This window comes from Hippopotamus amphibius, chromosome 6 (genome assembly GCF_030028045.1).
Source record: "Hippopotamus amphibius kiboko isolate mHipAmp2 chromosome 6, mHipAmp2.hap2, whole genome shotgun sequence".
Classification (NCBI taxonomy): Eukaryota; Metazoa; Chordata; class Mammalia; order Artiodactyla; family Hippopotamidae; genus Hippopotamus; species Hippopotamus amphibius.
Window position 1 is genome coordinate 37725722 of NC_080191.1, and position 21924 is coordinate 37747645.

General features: G+C 38.8%; 1 protein-coding gene across 11 annotated transcripts in view; it reads right to left on the reverse strand.

Moving 5' to 3' along the window:
• Positions 1-21924, reverse strand: part of EPB41L2 (erythrocyte membrane protein band 4.1 like 2) — a 209406-nt gene that overhangs the window by 19244 nt on the left and 168238 nt on the right. For 4 of the 11 annotated variants that reach the window (XM_057738367.1, XM_057738365.1, XM_057738363.1 and 1 more), the window contains 8 exons: positions 19918-19980; positions 17834-17980; positions 16399-16500; positions 9556-9609; positions 8781-9344; positions 6814-6936; positions 4973-5071; positions 3185-3265 (listed from right to left, as the gene is read on the reverse strand). In XM_057738367.1, coding sequence (XP_057594350.1) covers positions 3185-3265; positions 4973-5071; positions 6814-6936; positions 8781-9344; positions 9556-9609; positions 16399-16500; positions 17834-17980; positions 19918-19980 — 1233 coding nt within the window. Of the gene's footprint in view, positions 1-3184; positions 3266-4972; positions 5072-6813; positions 6937-8780; positions 9345-9555; positions 9610-11577; positions 11746-16398; positions 16501-17833; positions 17981-19917; positions 19981-21924 lie in introns of those variants that run through there. The other 7 variants (XM_057738374.1, XM_057738366.1, XM_057738368.1 and 4 more) reach the window with 7 other exon arrangements.

Consider the following 21924-nt stretch of genomic DNA (forward strand, 5'->3'; position numbering starts at 1 on the left):
TTTCTTGTTTGCAGTATTGTTTCCGTCAGCTGGAAGGTTACTGAGCAAAACCTTGAGCCGCATTCCACAAAGAAAGATAAAGCTACCAAAAAATTAATTTTACGCCAAGAAATTTTTACTCATAAGCTTAGAAGACACTTGAAGGTGCTTAAATTTCCACTGGGGAACAAACTCTGGCGACCCAACTGTGTTGGGACAAGAGAGGATCGGACAGGGGACCAGGCTTCCATTTGAGCCGCAGCACAACTGCCTGTCACATGGGGAGAGAGGCAGCCCGGAGGGCGGGAGTGGAGTGGAGACCTGGTCTCAGAGCAGGACAGAAAGAGCTGCCGTGTACTGACCGAATGTGAATGAGGAAGGAGACCAAGTCCAGCAGGGGCTCTATGTCTGCGTGTGTGCAGACGGAAGGGGGAGACTGGAACAATCAACACTGTCTATTTCCTGCTGGTGTGTGGAATCCAAATTGAGAAAGGGCAGCTCTGATGGGAGCCAATGTGGCTACAGACAACTTCTCAGATACTCTGAATTTATACTCATTACGAAGATCTGCCTACATTAAACCAGTACATTTGTTAAAGAGGAAACATACATGATACCCAGGGGAAGGTAGCACGTGTGAAACATGTTTCAATTAGCAGAAAAGTAGGGAAAATGTGGGGGAAAAGATGCTATTACCATCTTCAACTGCATTTGAAATCAGTTTGCCCTTAGTTCCTTTCCTTCTATAATATCAGTACACACAGTTATTGTAAAATGTTAATTAACTATGGCAACAATATAGACTGTGAGAGAACTATCACATCACGCTGCCAAATTGTGAAGCTATTTTATTAGAAAGAAATACACTCAGCCGTGTCGTTTCTCCCTCCCCGGTACAGAGCTGAGAGCAATGACTAGCACCGGCTTGTCGAACCTGCAAAGTGAAGCATGCCGCTTTCATTTGCCAGCACAAAAGAGATTCCTTTTTTTCCTAGCTTGCTCAGATGAAGGATTTCCTTCCATCATTAAAATTCTTTTAATATAGGTGAGGAACTGAAAAGGTGTCAATGACATTAAAGTCACTGCAGGATCAACATCAGTTTTTGGCAGGAAAGTGATTTTCCTCCTTTACTTTTAAATAGTTCCATCATCTCATTTACAGGCTTTAAAGGGAAAGCAAATTCATCATGAGCTTCTGGTGACAAGCATGCCAGAAGCCACAATTACATTTATTCAAAAAACTTTATGCCATCTTATAAATGAACACGAAAAAGTTAAACATCTATTCTCTTCATTTGGATATCTGACCTCAGTTTGGGTTTTTGTTTGTATTTGAAGTATAGTTGATTTACAATGTTGTGTTTCAGGTATACAGCAAAGTGATATATACCCATTCTTTTTCAGATTCTTTTCCATTATAGGCCATTACAAGATACTGAAAATAGGTCCCTGTGGTATACAGTAGATCCCTGTTGTTTATCTACTTTATATATAATAGTGTGTATATGTTAATCCCAAACTCCTAATTGATCCCTCCCCACTCCCAACTCAGTTTTAAAACGGGCTGAAACATGACATCATATACCCAAGGTGTGTGTCCCCACAGCAACAGCTGAAGCTGCAGCATCGTCATGAGTTTTTTCTAATGGAGAGTTATAAATATGTGTTATTTTGGAACTTACACTTCAGACTGTATTTTTAATATTTGCCATTCAAAAGCAGCACTGTCTAGATTTGAGTTTTCAGGTAAAACAGGACAAAAGACTATACATAAAATAAAACCTGAGAGTAATCCCTCAAGGGAAAAAGTGGCATTTGAAAGCCTGAAAGGGCCTAGTTCAGTGGAGACAGAGGGCAGAAGAAACAGCGGCTGGGAGAAGACCCCGATTTTCACCTTCCATCATCTGAGAGAATGTGGGCTCCTGCCCAGCACAGTGTAGAAATTCAGTAAATGCTGAGCAAGAGTCCCAGAGGAAAAAAGAGTAAGAATAGGGTTTGCTCCAGACTTAAGGTCAGAACTGTCCCAGTGAAGAGAAGTAGAATAAACCCTCTATATGGGAAACCAGAGGCTTGGTTTCCACACAGGTAATTCGTTTTCTAGTGAACAGAAACATGTAGAGTTACCTAGTAGGAATCTCTATTACTAAGTCAAAATTCAGAGTCAGGGCAACACTTTAACCTTTAGTAACCTTCAAGGGATTTTTTAAAATATATTTTGAAATATGTAAGTAAAATTTGATTATAGGAGTTTTTAAAAAATAGAGTAATTTTCTTTTTAGGCATAGAAGAAAATCTATTCCTCTCTGGTCACATACAGCAAGCCTTTCTTAAACGAGAAATTCTGTTCTCTAAAATTCTCCTTCCTGAGTCCAATATTGTGTTCAAAGGTGGGTAACTATCATTTGTTTCTACTCCCCAGCTGAGATGGCCAATTGAACGTTTCCTTTTCTTCAAATTATTGCAAAAGGAAAACAGCTTGGCCTCCTTTGAAGTTGAGTTAAAATCACTCAGAAAATAACAAAACAAAAAGTTTTCATTATCGTTTGGGACTGCAGTCTAAAATTAAAGCTACTGTCCAAGTCTACAGCAGTTGCATTCATCACCTGCTTTTTAAAGGCAAGCGTTCTGCTTAACAGTAGAAATGGAAGCACAATTCTTTAAAAAGTCATTTCTGAATACATGTAAATTTTCACTTTGTAAGAGACCTTCTCCTACCCATCAATAATAGTAATAACTAAGGGAAAACACCGAGAGGTAAATAGCCCAACTTTTCTAATGCTTATTAAAAAACACTCGATAAGTTCCCGAAAACAGGTATAAGTCAAACTTAGCGGTTTTTCTTACTTTTTGGAAGCCAGTGTCATTAAACGGCCATTCACTTTTTTAAACAATTGATGACTTGCCTTTAAACCAGGCCCACATGAATGCCTAATGGTTGCCAAAAATCCTCTTGATTATTTTGACCCAAAGGTGCATAGAAAGCTAGTGCAAATGAAAAGCAACCCACATTTTACGCTAATTCAGTGCCAGGAAGGCTGACAGGACAGGTTGTGTCTAGGCTGTGAAGTGTCTTTATGACAAGTTTAGGAGGTGGATTCATCCAGGAGGTACTGGGAGAAGCAGTCTGACACAGGGATGTGACGTGATGATAGAAACTTAGAAAATAAACATAGTCAATTTCAGAACCAAAACCTCCGGTCTTTACCTGGTCGTGATCAATATCTGCATCTCCCGTGATCACAATGCGTTTCTCAATTCTTGTTTCCGATATTCCACCTTTTACAGTCTAAAGGTTACAAAGAAAGACACAGGAGGGAGGATTAGCAATCACTAAAACATGTTTACACATAATCAGGGAAAACAGAGATGGAGCACACCTAGACCTCCTGATCATTCTTAGGCAATTCACACTGAGTGTGGAAGACCGACATTGCAGAAATTTATTTTTAAGCTCGATAGAGAGTCCTATCATTCAAGCTGTAGCATCATCCGTAAGTACTCCTCAACTAAAGGCAACTTTAGAAACTATTTTATCAAGATTCAGGTGAGATTAAGATGCAACAGAGGCTGTTTAATTCGAACAGTTCCACTGGAACATTTCGTTACAATCTCCTGACTTTCTTCACTTCCAACTAGCCAATTTTTTGAAAAGAAATGAGCAAAGAAGAAATGGTGGTTTGGTTTATGTAGAGTTTACAAGGAATTCTAATAATTTAGGCATCTGGTTTAGGTTTGGCAAATTGCTTGACATTATAGTTCTGACTGTTCAAATGGCTTCATACAAATCCATTTGGTGATTCTGTTCATTTGGTCTAGTGCAATAATAAAAAAGAGGGCTTGGATTTGGTTTCAGATATGTAAAATGGGCGAGGGTGATATAAAGATTCTCATCTAATGTTTGATTCTGCAAGTGACTGTGACATGGCCATGGAACGTGGCTGAACAAAGGCTGTGAGGGGACCCAGGGGCACGAGCTCCTGGATGAACTGCCCACAGAGTTACTGGCTTGGAGCGAAGTGACAGAGCCTGGGGCTTGATAGAGGCTGACAGATCATATGGCTGTGACACTCTGAACAGTGAGCAAATACCACACAGTCCTGAGAAAGCACACACCCAACCTCTACAACGCTGACAGATTTACACACAGTCCCAAGTGATTGCACTTAACTGTAAGAAACAAGGCTGATCGCCAAGATCATTTCATTAGGTCTTAATAACTGGATATGCTTTAAAATGAACACCAATACCATCTCACATTTATGGGACATTTTTTAATTTACAAAGATTTTTTGTGGAAATATGGAGTGAGGAGGGCACAAGGGATACATCTGAGACCTTCAAGCACTAACCAAACGTGAGAAATCTAAGTAAAAGGAATGACTGGAAAATAATGCTGGGTTAGAAATGTGATGACCACAGCTCGCAATGGAATCACCTGGAGGGCATCCTCAACACTCCTGGGGCTTCAGAAGACCTGGAGTGGGGCCACAGTATTCACACTGCTAACACGCCCCCAGGTGACACTGCTGCTGCCAGTGCAGACACCACACTTTGAGAATCACTGGTCATCAGCTGTTAAACATTTAAAGAATGATCTGGAAAAATGCCCCAAACCGACACACTAGTATCTTAAATCAATGTGGGAAATTTACATTATTTGAACAACTCAGTGAAAGTTTTCAGTGGCAGTCTTCACTCACGAGAACTGACTTGTACTTACCAAACCTATGCTCCCACCTGTATTAAGTTCCTTCTGCTCCTACAGCTGTTTCAGGTATAGCTATGTAGAACATATTTTTACCCCCTTGTACTTTACAAATTTGCAATTTGGTTTAAATACAAATGTCAGTGGAGCCTAATTTCTTGCATACGTTAAATCTAGGCATTTTTATCCCACTGGCACTGTGTGTCATAATCTGAAGTGTGAATAGGAACAAAGAAACAATTCAGAAAAGATTTTGTTGGCAATGTACATTCCCCTGGGTTGCTTTACCTTGGTGATGTGTGTGGTTGTCGTTGTCGACACGGAATCAGATGTGATGGTCTGTGCGGTCAGTAACGTGCCCGAGTCACCACCAGCCCCACCATCAATCTTGGGAGAGTTGGGGGGGAAAATACAAAGTAATGCTTAACTTCCGTTATGTTGCCAGAGAAGACCCCTCCCCATCAAATATGCATCTTTTAAGATCTATGCAGTTGGCGGAAGATGCTAGCTGCCTATCCTCCGCATGTTTGGAATGGTGATTTACTGATCAGACTGGCTGGCATTTAAACAGAGTAAAGGCAAAGGCAAAATGCACGTGGAGAAGCAAGCCCTGGGCGGAGAGAGAAAAAAGGAAGAATGGAAGTAGAAGGTGGGACTGAGATCTACAGGGAAGTCGACTGACGGCCGTTTGCAGAAGCTAGAAGAAATCAGAGAACCAGACGGAGAAGTTTCCACACTGACCAGAACTGCTGAGTTTATTATTTTTTTTAAGCACAGGTGGGTAAAAATAAACGTTTTTCTCAGATTACTAAGCAACAGAACCTGACTAGGATAGACTAAGTGATTGGTTAATTGCTTACCTCTAGATTTTTTCAATGACACCATTCCTGTAATAGTTTGTGTGTATATACAGCTACATATATTTCAATACATGTGCACACACTGTGTGTGTATATATATATCTTATATATAAATCTTATACATATGTCTACATAGGATTTAACTGCTTTGATGCTAGAAAGTTCTAGAGTTTACCAAGGGAAATAATGAAATATATTAATAGCTTACGAGTTTATGTTAAAACCATCAAACATATTTGTCTCCAGTTTCCTGACACTGACACAGGAAATAACTGGAAGGTCCGGAGCCTTTCTTACTATAAGTCAGGAGGCAATCTCTCGAACTTGGGTCATGCACCTGTATCTCCTTACAAGGGCACTTACCACAACAGAAACACATCAGTACAAGCTCTCCCACCACACCCATTCATAAGAAACCTATTTGTGCTTATGTGGGATCTATGCACACTTACAGAGAGCATATTTAAAATAATTTTAAGGAATGTTCCACACATAAACACATTACACCTTGAAAAAAATATTTCAAGAGGACAACACGCTGCCATCCTCCACCACAGTACGATCCCACTAGAACACAAGTTTCTCAGTTGGGAAGAGAGCTGTCCAAGTTTCTAAACGGTTCCGTTTTGAAATGATGACTACTTTCCCCTTGTTTGTTACCCTTAAGGTTAAATATCTTAATCCTTATTTCAAATCTTTACAGAAACAATGTGTGAATACCTAAAATCAAACACACGAATGTGATCATTATTTAGACACATAGTATCACATTTACATAAGAATGGCGACATATGTTTTCAGAAAAGAATCCCACGTGAGGAGAAGCACAGATGTGTGCGTGTGCATATGTGTGTACTTGCAAACAAAAGTGGAGTTGATTGGCTCTGTCTTCATGGAGTTAGAGGGGGAAATAAAGGCCTAAATTCTACGAATCCACCAATTACACAGGATCCAATAAACTTCATAAGACGATCTGTTTCTCAAGTATACATAAACATTCCTGGATACATCAAGCCAGAAACGACTTATAAGAATAATAAGAACAACATTGGTACTGCCCGTCCTGAAAAATCATGTGTACACATAACCCCATAATTACTGGCTCAACAATTTGATTGTAGCAAGTTATGTTGCTGAAGTACGGTTATAAAACGGAGACATAAAAAGCTACGTCAAAGTCAGAAACATACACTAGGAGAAGACAGAATGAAAACAGAAACAAACTAAGTAAAAAAGAACTCAAACAGTCCACGTCTAGAGATTTTGTACCTGTGGAGACTCATATGTGATGGTTTTGGTCTCAGTTTGGACAATAGGGACTTCCTTGGTGGAGATTTCTGTCCTTTGTGAGGCATCAGAAATTGTTACCATCTCTGTTTTTACCACTGGTGGCTGAAGTGAAAAGGAAGGGAAACATAAATGCTAGAGGGAACAAAGTAAAAGTGCTTAACGGAGCCTTCAAAAGTAACTGTGAGAAATATATCCAAACACACACTCATGCACAAAAGGAAAGAGTAAAAAGAAATAATCTAAAACAAAAGTCGCAAAAGCACTTTCCTTCAAATATCATATATACGTGTATAAATACACATGAAGAATAAGCTAGCATAATGGCTCCCTAAATCGTGGTACGCTTCAAATTATGACAGTCCCAAATTACTTACGTGTCAGGCCTGGTGTACAGTGATATAGAAACTTTAGCTTTAAGCAAGTAATGATAAAATTGAAAAGAAAACAAAACAGAATGAATGACGAGACGTGACCTGCCTCAGTTTCTATTACAGTTTAAAGAACCATATGGTTTGTGTGAAGGCTCACTGCCTTAACTGGCACACTTGGTCGATAGGCTAAGATTTGCTCTTTTCCCCCAAAAGCCTTTCCTGCCTTACTGACAAGGAGATCCCATTTTCAGAAAAAATATCTTCAAGCAGGATTGTTTTCAATTATACTTGTCTAAATCTTGCAGTTTCTTTTGCATTACCTAAGTGAAAACGTTATACCTATAGAGTCATTCCATCATCATTGGATTAATGCTTCGAACCATTTAAAACATTCAAGGAGAGGGTCACATCCTGTTAACACTGCAGTCTACTGAGCATGTATGTTTAACACACCAACAGACTATACTACTACCAAAACAGTACAGCGCTTTCCTTGCGAGAAAATTCCCAACCTGTACATTAAATGCAGACAATAAGAGTTTAAAGCATTCAAAGACTTTCAAAATGTCTTCTCTGAAGTGAAATCGGAAGTTTAAGAGTAATATAAATCCAGTTAATTATTTCAAGACAAAGTCATATCAAGACTTTCCACCCCATGAAAGAGAGCAAATATGGATAATCCCTCTACTGTCAGCATTTAATTTTAGAATCAAGGAACATTCACATGGAAGTAAATCCTCCCTCAGTATAACTGTAACTCCCAAATCAGACACTGCACCTAGCCACCAAGACTTAATCTAAGAGGGAGTATGGAAAGTTCTCTTTCTTGAAAAGAAGACGACTCATACCCAATGAAGACAACTCACAAAACATACAATCAGTTTGCAAATAATCCAGAATTGACAAGAGGCCAGAATGAGAAGAGAAGGAAGGGTATTCTCCTGTTAGCCTCTCGCTGCCCAGAAGGAAAGCTAAGTCTCCTGACCAGACCGTACAGTCCCTGGAACCTAAAACCTGAAATCCCAGTAGTATTCAAGAAAGAATGTTTTCATCCCTGTAGATGCTGAATTCAGAACATTGGGTAATCGGAGCCTGCTGCCATTCCTGAAAATCTTAAATTGAAGAGAGAATGAGCTAGAAAGTCAAACCCAGTCGTGACACCAGCAACACACACACACACATACACACTCACCATTTTTCAACCACACACAATTTTCTAATGAACAAAAGGGCATTGAGTATGAGGAGGCAGTGCAACTAAAGATAAACCATTGAAAACATCCAAAACACATGCAAAGAAAAATTTCAATGTGAAATGAGAAGGGAAAAAATGATGTGGCTGCTGTCGGAAAGTTTATCGGGTGATCCAGTTGCAGTAAAGATGCCAGAAACCGCGACCCGAGAGGGCAGCAAATGGACAAAGCAGGACCTTCCCCCTTCCTCCCGTGAGAGATCAAAATCAGAATCTTGCCGAAAAAGCTGAAGGAGAACTGGGAGGAAAGAAGAAGAGAGGCAGGTGTTCTCCACCTGAGAAACAGTTCTAGAGTTGAGCTCCCATTTGGGTCTCCCATTTACCTCTGAACAACAAATAATCTGTGGCAAAACATCAATGTCCACATGCGCCACCTCTCCGTTAACTTTCTGTTGCTCTTCCTCCGTTTCTTCACTCGCGTCTCGGTTATCAGCGCCTTCGTTTACACTCTTCTCAGCAGGGACCTGGGGGGCCACTACCTTTTCCTGGGTCCCTGTTTCTACTGTGCCAACGCCGGCACCTGCTTGGGTGACTGGGCTGGCTGCTGGCACGGGGTCCTCTCTCTCTACCTTGGCTGCTTGGCTGGGCGCCTCCGCCACCTCTTCTTCGTACTCCTCCTGCTCCTCCCTGATGGTGCCCTCAGTTACTCGGTGGTGGGGCCGGTACTCCCCCACGTCCTCCTCCTCCTCGCTCTCGCTGCTGCTGCTGCTCTCAGAAGACAGGGAGGTGGAGTCTTTCTGCGTCCCCGGCTCCACCTTCCGCATCTCCCCAGGACCACGCCCAGGGGACGGCTCTTTACCGTTCATTTCTTCTGGGATTACTCTCTCATCTTTCCCAACCTCTGCCTGCTTCTTCTCCTCCACTACATTCAGAGTCTCAAGTGAACTCTGCACAGAAACAAAAATGGATGAGGGGGAAACAAAAATAGATGAATAAATCAAAACGACGGCAACCAAAATTAACCGATGGCAGGTTCATGTCATGGAGAAAAGCAAAGATGATGATGATGATGATGGCGGACTGAAAGGGAAGCGGGGGAAAAACGTGAGCGGGATCGGAAACGTCGGGCAATGGTGTTAACATGGAAAAGGGGAGAACCTTAACAGCATCACTGGCTCCGGCGCAAGGCCCTTCGGACTCGGGAGCGCGTTTCTGCGGAACAAAAAGCAACCGAGGACACAAAATCAATAAAGGTTTACCTCGACACCCATCAAAACAAACATCTGACACTGCAAAGACAGAACAGCAAGAATCAACAGCTACAAAAACCTTTGCTCAAAGTCACAGGAAGGACAGTCCAGACAAATGTAAGAAGCTTTGGGAAGGCAACAAAAACACAAAAACAGCCAGCATCCTCCCAAAGAAATGAAATGGTTTTATTATACTTTTACCTATAACCTCCTTCTTGTTATAAAGGTAAAAGGGGAAATGGGATTATACCAAAGCTTACTCATTATTTTGAAGTTTAAATGTTAAGACTTTTAAAATCTATTCAACACTTTGATTTTAATCAGACTTAAAAAAGACAAAACAAAACAAACACCTGGCCTGAACCCCTAATTCCTATATGAATATAGTATTAATAAGATGATGCCTTTATTTTTTGCCGGCTCATTTAAAAGTCAGCTTTAACTGGCAAAATTATAATTGGCCTCAGATAGTTAACATAAAAATCTTGTCATTTCAGAAATGATTATTAACATCCCAAACTGTGTGATGGGTTAGCAAAAGGGATATTATCACATTAGGGTGGATGTCAGTTATGGCTCCAAGTGTTTTCTGTTAGAAGTTAGCTCCTCCATTTGAAAACTGAAATGGACCAAGTTTACCACGGGAGATGCACAACTGCTGCCCCTACAGACATCTACTAGTTAAGTATAGTACCTAAATGTTCTATAAATGCCTGAAGACCAAATACATTAGTAATATAACCTACTATACTATAGTATTGATAATCAGGGTAGAAACTTTCTTACGAAGTAACCTGTTTTTAAAGATTATAAAGCCTAGCCAACTTTGACATTCGGGTAGCACTAATGCCTTGTGCTCTAACTTTAAAAATTCAGCCAGGGACAGTAGCCCTACTTATTCTAGAAGCTATCTCGATGCTGAATGAAGAGCACTGCACCTGTGACCCTCTGGGCAGAAACAAACCTTGTGGTGAAGCTGCCAAGACACTAACTGGATTGGAGCTGTTTCCTATAATAAACAATACGACCTCATGTTTATCTGCTCCAGCAACGTGGGCAACCACGAGCAAAAGCTCCTAAAAGGGCACCTATCACCATGTACTCACACACTGTCTTTGATCTGCCCTGTTATTCTTAAATGCATGGTAAGGGCATGTTTTCATTGCTCAAAATTAATACCACGTAAATCACATTACTGACAGAACAAGAGAGCCATCCTTCCAGTTTTACTGAAAGCCCAGAGGTTTCAGATGTTAAACTGGAAACCTCTAGATCTATTTGGTAACATTTAACTGTAACTACTTATAAACTTCTCTATAAATAAAGATATCCAGTGCTCAGAACATTTTTAAAGGAGATATTTCATTATTATTATTCATATGATTCATTTATTATTGAATTATTCATGAGTGATTATTCAATTATTCATATTATTATTTTTATTACTTAACCTCAAATGGCCAGATGGGTTCTGCCCAAGTTCAGGGAATCCCTTAGGGGTCATTCCAAAAAAGTGAAAATAATTATTTCATTGAGTATGGCAAGCACTTCAAATTTTTCCATATAAGCAGAATTTTTAAAATAATAAACCACTAAAAGACATTTTGACTTTGAAAACTTTTCTGCAAAAAATACTTAGCTTCTACTTGGTTGAAGGTTTCCCTCCACATAACAACTCAGACTCTGGGCCTTAGTGGTTTAAATGATTCTCTGAATTTAGGCAGACTGGGTGGGGGAAAGGAAACGAGAAACATCCAATCACTATCTTTTCCTCATGTCCAAATTCAGTTATTATTTCTTGAATGTTTCTCCCAGGACAAGTTAATTTCACCAGTGAAAGCACTGGAGGAAAATGTTCCTTAATACTCAAAAAATAAAAATCACTCTTACATGTGGCTTTTAAAAACAGGGGAAACAAAGTAAAATGCACCTCAGGCAACTGTGAGAAGGGCGAGGAAGAAAGCTTTTCAGAAGGTGCATTATAGTTCACAACAGCGCCCTCTGCTGTCCAAGTGGTGGCTGAGGTGAAGGAGGCTTTCATGCTATCAGAAAAGCCCTTTTCACTAAACAAAATTGATGTTATCTCCTCTTCTAGGCTCTAGAGAGGTCAGAAAAGGAAGAGCAAAGAATTAACAATAAGTCAGAACAGACAGCAGTGACCTACTGAAAGAAAGGAAAGGTTACACAAGAAAGGATCACAGAGCAGCATAAACCGAAAGAAAGGTAAGGATGCTAAAAGATTCTGCAGCAGGCAGCTGTGGCCATTTGTCTGAATGCCAGCTTTCCACCCTACTTGAGAACTGCTGACAGCTCTAATCTACAGAAAACAGCTAAAATTCTTTGGTTTCTCATTGAAACTTTATCACAAGCTGAGCATGACCGACCCACCCACCCATCAAATGCTATTTCATATGAAAGTGAGTCAAAAATTATCCGCACTCTGGCTATAGAATTTATTTTAATTAACTTTTAGAAAAGACAAATACATCATTTTTCAACATAATCACCTTGCTTTTCAATACTCTTTGTCCATCTGTCAACAAGCTTTCGTATTCCCTCATTAAAAAATGTTTTAGGCTGAGCTGTGAGCCAGAAATGCACTGCTGTGTTCACTTCTTCATCAGAAGTGAATCTTCATCCTCATAGGGCTGCTTTCAGATAAAAGTCTGATGGAGCTAGATCAGGACTATAGGGAGGATGCTTTAACACCTCCAAACGAAGTAATCCAAGACAGACTTAGGTTTCGAAAAGTCTGTGCAAGATGGGTACTGAAACAACTCACGAAAGAGCATAAACAGAAGCGTTTGGATATCTGCAAACAAAATCTGGACTGATACTCTAAGGAAGGTGAAAGTTTCTTAAAGAGAATCATTATTGGTGACGAGACATGGATTCATCACTACAAGCCTGAGAGTAAACGGCAGAGTATGGAATGGAAACATCCTCAATTGCCGACCAAGAAAAAGTTCAAAAGTCAACCATCAGCTGGAAAATTGATGCTTACAGTTTTCTGGGATTCTCAAGGGCCGGTATTGGAACATGATCAGGAAAAAGGTTCAACAATCAACAGTGCTCGTTACAGTGAGATGCTTATTGAAGAGCTAAAGCCTAAACTTCAGATTAAATGCAGAGGACTGCTATCCAAAGGCATTGTGATCTTGCATGACAATGCACGTCCACACACTTCTGCCCACACTGTCAACACTCTGCAAAAACTTCGTTTGGAGGTGTTAAAGCATCCTCCCTATAGTCCTGATCTTGCTCCATCAGACTTTCACCTGTTTAGTCCCTTGAAAGCAGCTCTACAAGGACAAAGATTCACTTCTGATGAAGAAGTGAAGACAGCGGTGCATTTCTGACTCAGCTCAGCCTAAAACATTTTTTAATGAGGGAATACGAAAGCTTGTTGACAGATGGACAAAGTGTATTGAAAAGCAAGGTGATTATGTTGAAAAATGATGTACTTGTCTTTTCTAAAAGTTAATTAAAATAAATTCTACAGCCAGAGTGCGGATAATTTTTGACTCACCCTTGTATATTCTTGATGTCTCGGCATGGGCCTTTCTGCACAGGGCCACCCTTTCTGCGTGGGCCTCTTTGGTGGCCCCTGCACTTGCTACATTTATTTCTGTATTAGAGCTTAGGTGTCCCTAACCCCTTTCCTCTTATGCCCTTCCCTAGGTACTCTGGGCCTTGCCAATTCTGGCATCTCTCTGAGGTCCACTTGATAGTCTATGTCTTGTGTGTGGCCTTCACTAACCATTTCAGCTCCTACAACCTCTTCCCTTCCCCATACCACTCTGTACAACAAGCACTTTGACAGTGACACACCGAAATTCCCTCAGACATGGTAAATATGCCAGGGAATGAAGAAAGAGTATCTCTCTCTCTTTTTTTCAATAAGAAACAGGTAAAGAAAAAAATTATAAATAGGAAGATAAACTCAGAAGGGGAAACTCTGAGCAATGTGAAAATCATTTGCCTCTGAAAAGCTATTAAAGCAAATTTAATCTTTGCACTTCTGGCCTTTAAATGATAGTCCCTAATCTGCCTGAAGGTACAACAGGAAAGCTGGGGACTACCCCAGGTACCTAGAATGCCAACGGTAGAGAGTCACCATGAAGCTCCCCCTCATGTCACAAGTATGCAAGAATACTTCCTAATAAATCCCACTGTTCAGAGATCTTAACGACAGATACATTAATGAATAAATGACTGGCATTCTGGGATGCCCCTTGGAAGAGTGTACTAACAGGGGCGAGGGGTAGGTACGAGATGAAGAGGGCGAGGTGCGTAAGCACTTACAATATTCAGGAGAGAAAAAAGCTTCTGGACAATTTCAGCTTAATGACAGTCTCCATAATTACATCATCCCCAGGGTCAGGTGGGTGGAGATGGTGTCCTACCCAGTCAAAGGTCACTGGAAAGTTTAAATAAGTGCCATGCATCTAATTATTCAATAAAATATCTCCAAAAGTACCTTAAAACTGCAGTCTATGTAATCTCTACGAGACTCATGAGAGAATATTTTATACAAGTTCAAGTGTGTCATAATTCTCACTATACATAAGAGGGTATACGATAGTTATCTGCCTATTAATGACTAAATGATTTGGTTCCCAATTTTCTGCTCTACTCTCAAAATCATTCATAATGTACTGAAGCCATTTTGAAAGTTTGATGTATTGATTTCTAAACAAGAAACTATTACTGTTCTTTTTTTTCAATCTATAAAACCCATATTATAGACATTTGGAAAATCTGGTCAAATTATACTCTTATGCATAATTTTTTATCTTACGTTTTATTAAGGACTGCAACTTAAAGATAATCAAGAAACCCTGAAAAATTAAGTAGCAAACTGAAGATGCAACAAAGACAAAAATTTAAAAGATATTCTGTTAAAAGTCAAAATGCTCCAGTAGACTTAACTTTCAACTAATAGTAATGATGTGTTATTTGGGGCAGGGGTGGTGAGGTGGATACAATGTAAGTGGTCCAAAAATGCTTGTTGGGTGAATGGATGCTTGCAGTGACAACAATCCATATGTGTGTCAACTAAGTGGGTATTTTCTTGCATGTGCTGGAGAGGAAAAGAAGAAGAAAAAAGCAGTAACTTCAAGAGCAGATAAACTGTTTAGGAGCTTAACGATGGGTAAATTTCAGATTTAAATTTCACATAACATCATTTTAATGTAACTTTTACAATAATGAATGGATGGTTTTCACTGTACGTGATTTATACTGTACACTCCTAAAATGATGACATCCAGAGAAAAAAAAAATGATCATTTTAAACATCTTCACCAAAATCCCAGTTTCCTACTGCAAGGATATCACTTTAAATTGATCAAATGATGTCATCTGACTCGCTTTTAAGGAGGATAAATTTTCAAAACTATGTAATATTTCAAAGCATGATATTAAAGTCATCATTTTACACACAGAGTCTGATTGGTTTTGGATTTGAAGCTAACCTTTAAAGTATATAAAGATGCCACTTGGTTTAGCTTTATGATGTTATCTTTCTCATTTACAGTGTTCTAGGAATATCTCATCTCAACTAGACCTCAGATTCTTTTAGTACAAGGCTTCATCTTCCATTTACTTTGCCTCCTCCACCACCCCACTTTATGTTCTGATGAGTAATACTCTCTACTGATTAACAAAATCAGACTTGGCAGAAGGGAAACACTTTCTCCTTATTCTGAGCTGTGCTTTCATTCACATGCCCTATAATCCATTCCTCATCTAGCATCAGAGAGCTCTTTGTCAGACACGTGGGATTATGTCACTACTCAGCTTAAAGCTCTCCAATGGCTTCCCATCATTCCCATAATGTAACTCCAAACTGCTAATATGGTCTGGAAGATCCTGCCAAGATCTGGGGTCTGACCTCTTTGACTTTTCTAAGACCCTGTCATTTGGTCTTTCAGTCCTTTAAATTAATTCCTGTCTTGGGGTTGCATTTGCTCTTCCTTACACGTGGAAAAAACTTCATATGTCCACCTCCTTCTCATCACTAAGGCCTCAACTCAAATGCTGCCTCTTTCCAAGCCTTCCCAATCGCCTTCTAACGTGACAAGTATTCATCTCAACACTTCTTAGCACCCCCAATTTTCTAATTACTAATTTGCATGTCTGCTATCTCATCCACTAGACTCCAAGCATTTTAGTTTCAACAAACAACAAGCTGACCAGCTGGCTAAGCAAAAATCAGTAGAAAGAGAGGAATAACAATGTAAAAGCAGCAGAAAGCTAACTTCCCTAGTATTGCCAGATACTTCACATAGGAGCACAGAGAGATCTGGGGGCTGTCTGCATGCACCAAAATCTCTTATCCCCTTAAAAATCTTAAAAATTCCAATTCAAATGTAATTAGTAGAACAGTAACCTAAATCATGAATAATTTGTTAACACCACCGCAGTGTGCACTGTACAAACAGTGCATTTTTACGTGAAATCATGGTTTCCCAAGGCCAGCCACATCCATCAAAATTAGGGATCACCTGTTGAGATGTCTGCATTTCAAATTGTGTATTTTCAAATAAAATACTTGTGCAACATGGTGCTTCTCACTTAATGACCCCTATGTTTCAATTTTATGTGGAGTTTAACTTTTTAAGCACTCAAAAATAATTTTAAAAAATTTAGGTTGACACACAGGAAAAAGGAGTATCTTATGGCTGTGGACAGAAATAAAGGAAAAGGGAAAAAAGCAAGAGTAGATCCAAGGATGCAAGGTGAACACCTTGTCTGCCTCCTGGGCTTTCTCTTCAACTGTCCGTGTGGCCACCATCTGATGCTTCTCCTTCATGGATAAAATATCCTTGAAAAGATGGTCTCCTTTGCTCTATTGTTTTAAACAATAGACATGATCAACAAATAAGACAAGTACATTACATCTACAGCAACACAAACATAAAACGACTGTGTAGCTCAGCGGAACAAACCAGATGAAGCGGCACATAAAGGGAGGACACAATCTCAGTACATTATCAGACACCGTTTCCCCAGAAAACACAATACTCTAGAGTTGACTCTGAGGTATGGACATTAATATCTTCAGAAAAGCTGAAAATAAGAATTTAAGTTATATATAACTTCAGAAGACCCTGCTATCGTGTTTTAAATCTTAATATTGTCAGAAGTTTTTTCAGTTCAGCAATTATTTTTGCTCATCTGCTTTAAAGAGCTGTTTTCCTTTCACCGTCACAAACTTAGAAATTAAAAGCAACCAACAGTTTTGCTTTTTAAGAAAAGGTGAATAAAAACAGCCTGAGAATATGCAAATCAAATGCCTATAATTTGATAACATTCAAGTAAAACTAGATGATGGATTTAAGGAGAAGAGAGGGGTGAAAGGAAAAGGGAAAAGAGGAAATTGTAGGCTAACACCTGAACACATTTTAAAACTGCGTATTAAACGTAATATGATCATTATCTCCCCAAGTAAAATAAACAAGCCCATGAAGTTCTTAATTGATAATAGGAAAGATTTCAGAGAATCAGAAAAGAACAGATGTAGATGCGAATGAAGAAATATTTTGAGAATATATTCTAAAGGCAATGCTTATATTGGTGACGGAGAGAAATAACCCACGGAAAGAAAAAGAATGAGTTTGGAGAGATGTTATGGTTGAAAATGTTTTTAAAACACTAATCTACAATTCATTACTAACAACTTTCAGTACTGTTGTATAATTAACATTTTGCAAGTTTTTCGACAGGCTCATCAGTCTTTAAAGCTAAATTTCACTCTTCATCCTCACAGTAATTACCTGAAACCATTCTAAATACAGTCTATACTCCTATCTCCCTTTAATTAATTATTAAACAAACTCTTATTTCAGAAGTCAAGAATTTAAAAACGTTAAATATACACTAGTTTCGAAGTCACCTTATGCAACAATTCATTACTAATTTACTTGAGTAAAACAGTGAAATTATTCTGAAAGTATTTCAAAAGTATTTTGAAACTCATACAATTTACCCTAGAACTATGCCAATAAGTATTACACATTGTTAATAAATATTTAGTATTTAAAAAAATTGTTAGCAGCTACATTAAAAAAAAAAAGGGAACATTCTGTAACTTCTTGGGAATCAACGTAATAGATTAGCAACCTAAGTTTTACTGAACAGCTGGAGTGAGACATACAGCCAACAAATAGCTAGTGACATACCCCTTGTGTCTGTAGGGACAGAGGTGTGATACGTCGTTTTTCCCATTCATTAGGGCGTGGTTCAGGTGTGGATTCCATAAAATTGCGCTTGAGTTCACTAATGCTAGCCTGGTGTTTCAGTATTTCCTCCTGGGCCTTATCCAGGTCCTAGCAATAAGTAACGTAATAAAGGGGGAAAAATCCAAAAGAAAAAAAGAAAAAAAAAAAAACCCAATAGGATAAAAATAAAAAATAAAACCAAAAAATAAGACAAAGCAAACTTATGATTTAAAAAACATAGTAAAGCAAGAAAAATGCCAAGTCTCAAAAGCCATATCATCACCTAGGAATATGAGTGTGTCCAAATTTGAAAATAAAGCCAGTGTGTAACTTTTTTATGGTTCATGTCTTAAAGGGTTCTGACTTCTGTTTAGAATTGTTTAAGAAATCATTAGAAGGAGGCTATATAACTAATACTCAACATGGCCAATAACCCTTCCTCCTAATAGCTGGATTTGAAATGCAGCCTATGACTTTGTTTCTGCAAATTTACCTTTCAGATTAGGGCTACTACTAGAGTTGCACTCTGAATATAATGAAGCAAGTGACAGTAGAGAAAGGTAGACTCAGAGCACATTCAGCCGGATGGGAAATCCACTCCAGGATCACCCAAGGAAAAAACGGGTGGGGGTGGGGTGGGGTCAACGGTTGACTTTTTTTAGGAAATTCCAGCAATGGTTTTTAATCCTTATGGAATAAACATAACAGCTTCCAGAGGCTGCTTCTGTTTGGCCTTCTCTAAAATAAATAAACGTCATACTGGTTTCATGTACTTGCCAAGCACAAATGTGGGGCCCAGCCACCCACATACCAAATGATCCTTATAAACAGATGCGAGAAAAACTACCAGGTCAATTTTCATTGAAATAGGCCCTGTCAAAATGTTACTTGTGGGATTTTTTAGATTGGCTGTGATAAATGATATTTGTGGGAATAAAAGGTAGTAGTCAGAAAACAGTTTCAACTGAATTTTAGATGTTTTCTTACATTTCAAAAATCATGGGCCCACCTGTGGATTATAGCTTTCAATCCCACTACTCCCAGAGAAACAGGTCATGCATCTGATTAAATTAGATATTCCATATGCATGCACAAGCATAGTAGCTCATCTATGAGCTTCTATCGCCATTTGCAAAAACTCATGAAGATCTAAAAATGTTTGCATGGCATGGAAAAATGACTGTGGCTTGAGATCAGGCACATTTCTTGCATTTGTTCAAAGCAATGTTACATATTACATTTTAAAGCTCTTTAGTAAGTTATGCAAAAATACATTTCCAACAGTTATCAAAGCTGCCGAAAGCAACCAAACGAATTAGTCAAATTACTGAGGACTGCAGTTCTCCCCTCAATACACTGCCATGTACTACCCTAAAAGAAGGGGGAAAAAGAAACAAAAAACTGTTCTCGTGTGACACGGGGAATACAATACATTTTACATTCTTAACTGGGTGGCTAGTTTTCTTTAATCTTTTATTTTGCACTTCCTTTCATTTATTCTTTCTTTTTAATCAAAACAATCCCATTAATTAGCATATTCTCAAGTGGAAGATTTTAAGTGGACTATATTCCTAATTGCATAGATTTTGGCACTCCCTTGCCCCACCAGGAAAAAAAAAAAAATTGTGGACACAGGTCTAGGGCCAAATGACTTAATGCCAGATCAACAAATATTTGTTCTGGTGAATGTATATTAAGGGTGGGATCATGTTACTTCAGAGTCTAAACCCTGGAGATGACCCATTAGAAGAAAATAGGTTTACCTGCAGAACTTCAAGATTAATGAATAAAAACTTCATTCATTTGATTACACAGAATTATTTTTCCCAGTTGTCACTTTGAGAACGTCTAGTAGATAAACTCCTACCTAAGCCACTTGAAAAGAACAAAGTCAGACTGGTAACATGCACTCCCAAGCTGAATTTCCCCCATGCATTTCGTGCACTGTGCTTGAAAGTTGCCAGCCAGCCAGCCTGTGCGTGACCCCCCGTCCGCAGCAGCCTGGCAGCCATTAGGACAGAGTTGTTTTCTTAAATTATACAAACCTCCAACATTAAATTGCTATGTCTGACATAAATATTATCCCCTTCTACTCTCAAGGAATTTTTCTGTGAAATTAAATCACACACAGGGGGAAAAAGGCAAATAAACATAAGTGTATCAATCAGCAAGCACCAGAAATGACTCAGAGTTGGATAGTCTAAGACATTAAAATAAAAGAGGAATAAAAGTCTTAAGAACCTAAAGCCACAACAAGCAAAACTCACAAATAAACCCTAAAAGTGCACCACCCCCACATACAACAATAACGGCAGGCAGCAGCTACCAGGCATTTAACTTTGGGGGAAAAATATCCACCTCCTCCAGCTGTGTTTCCTCCTCTTCCATCTTCGCCTGGAGGACACCCAGCAAGCGGCCAGAGAGAAGGGGATTATCAGTGGAGATGCTACCATCCGTGCAAAGGAGCTGTATTTGAGCTTAGATGGTGAACCAGCGTTACCAACCTTTATTGTCTGGCCCTCAGAAGACGCAGAACATTAAGCCACTTTGGTCTTTCTTCCCCTACAGTGTTGTACAAATGATGGAAATGGTCCTTTGCAAAGGTGGAATGGATAATGAAAGCTTCACTCTTTCTCAGTCCCTAGCTTATGCACTGCTTTTTAAATACGTTTTGACTCAGGAATGACAACATGAGAGTGTAAAAATGGCATAATTCAATCCGTTCTAACTTGAAATGTCTAAATCAACTAGTGGTGAAGGCACAGTGTAATGATGTAAATTCTGGCTTTCGCTTTCTATTGGGAACAAATGTTTACCCTATTATTTAGTTTTTTAACATAGATAGATTTCTTATTTCTTTCCTCAGGGTTGGGGGAGACTGGTTTACTTTGCTACTTGTGTGTAAAATGGTGGCTAGTTAAAAACATTATTATATTTTATAGCCATTTTTTAAAATAAAATTCTTAAACAAGAATATTTTTTCATGGTTGGACAATTCTCAGTTATCTAATGACCCAAAGAATGATTCTGTACATTTAAAACTAACAAATACTGATGGCTACTGACTCATGGAAGGGAATAGCATAAAAGTAAACTATTGACTCAGATAACAAAGGAAAATAGTTTACCCTTTACACGTTCATTTATAACAGGATCATATATATATTCTTTTCCTTTTTTAGTGGAATGAGAGGGTCAAATCTGAGAGTTCCAAAGTGCTTTTTAAAAAACAAAACAAAACAAAAAAACCATTCAAGCATTTTTGAGAGGTAAGCAGGGAACTCAGAGTATTTTTGATCAGAAGGGAAAAATGAGACACAGCCACTCAACGATCTGTTAAGAATCGTCTTCCAATTCCTTGGTCAGCACTTAATTCTCAAAAATATCAATCTGGCATTCTTCAGGAAACCTTTCGGAATCATGGGTTCTCCCATTATGCCTAATTATCTTCACATTTTTCTTTAGGTTTGCTCTCAATTTTGTGATTTATTCTATGTATTAATAGTAAACTCAGGATATGGGACACCAAGTCCCCAGACCACATTTAGCAAAACAATCAAAAACTACGCACATGTGAGCACCGCTTAGTACTGCAGAGGTAGCCCTATACAGGGGCAGAAATCCTCAGACCAGACACCTAATTTTAAATAAAAGAACACTGAAAAGTCCAGTCCAACCTTGGTGCTGCAGAGTCTAAATTTTCAAAATGCTATGGTTCATTTTTCATATGTATTTGTTAAAGAAAACAGAATAGTATCTTCCCTACAAAATACCTGATGGTGACTATTAGATAATACATGATTTTGAGTTTAAAAAAAAAAAAAAGGAAAAGAAAAAGAAAACAAACTACCTGAACTTCATCTGGTCCCCAAATGCTACAATAATAGGGAGACAAGGAGTTTCTGAGATTAGACCTACACGTGTCGGGGTAAAGGTCATAGACATATCCTCACAAATGCAAGAAGAACAAGCTTGGCTTTCTAACACAAATAATAACACTAAGGAATTCTACTAATACATATCGATTACAGTTATGTCCACTGCATCCTAAC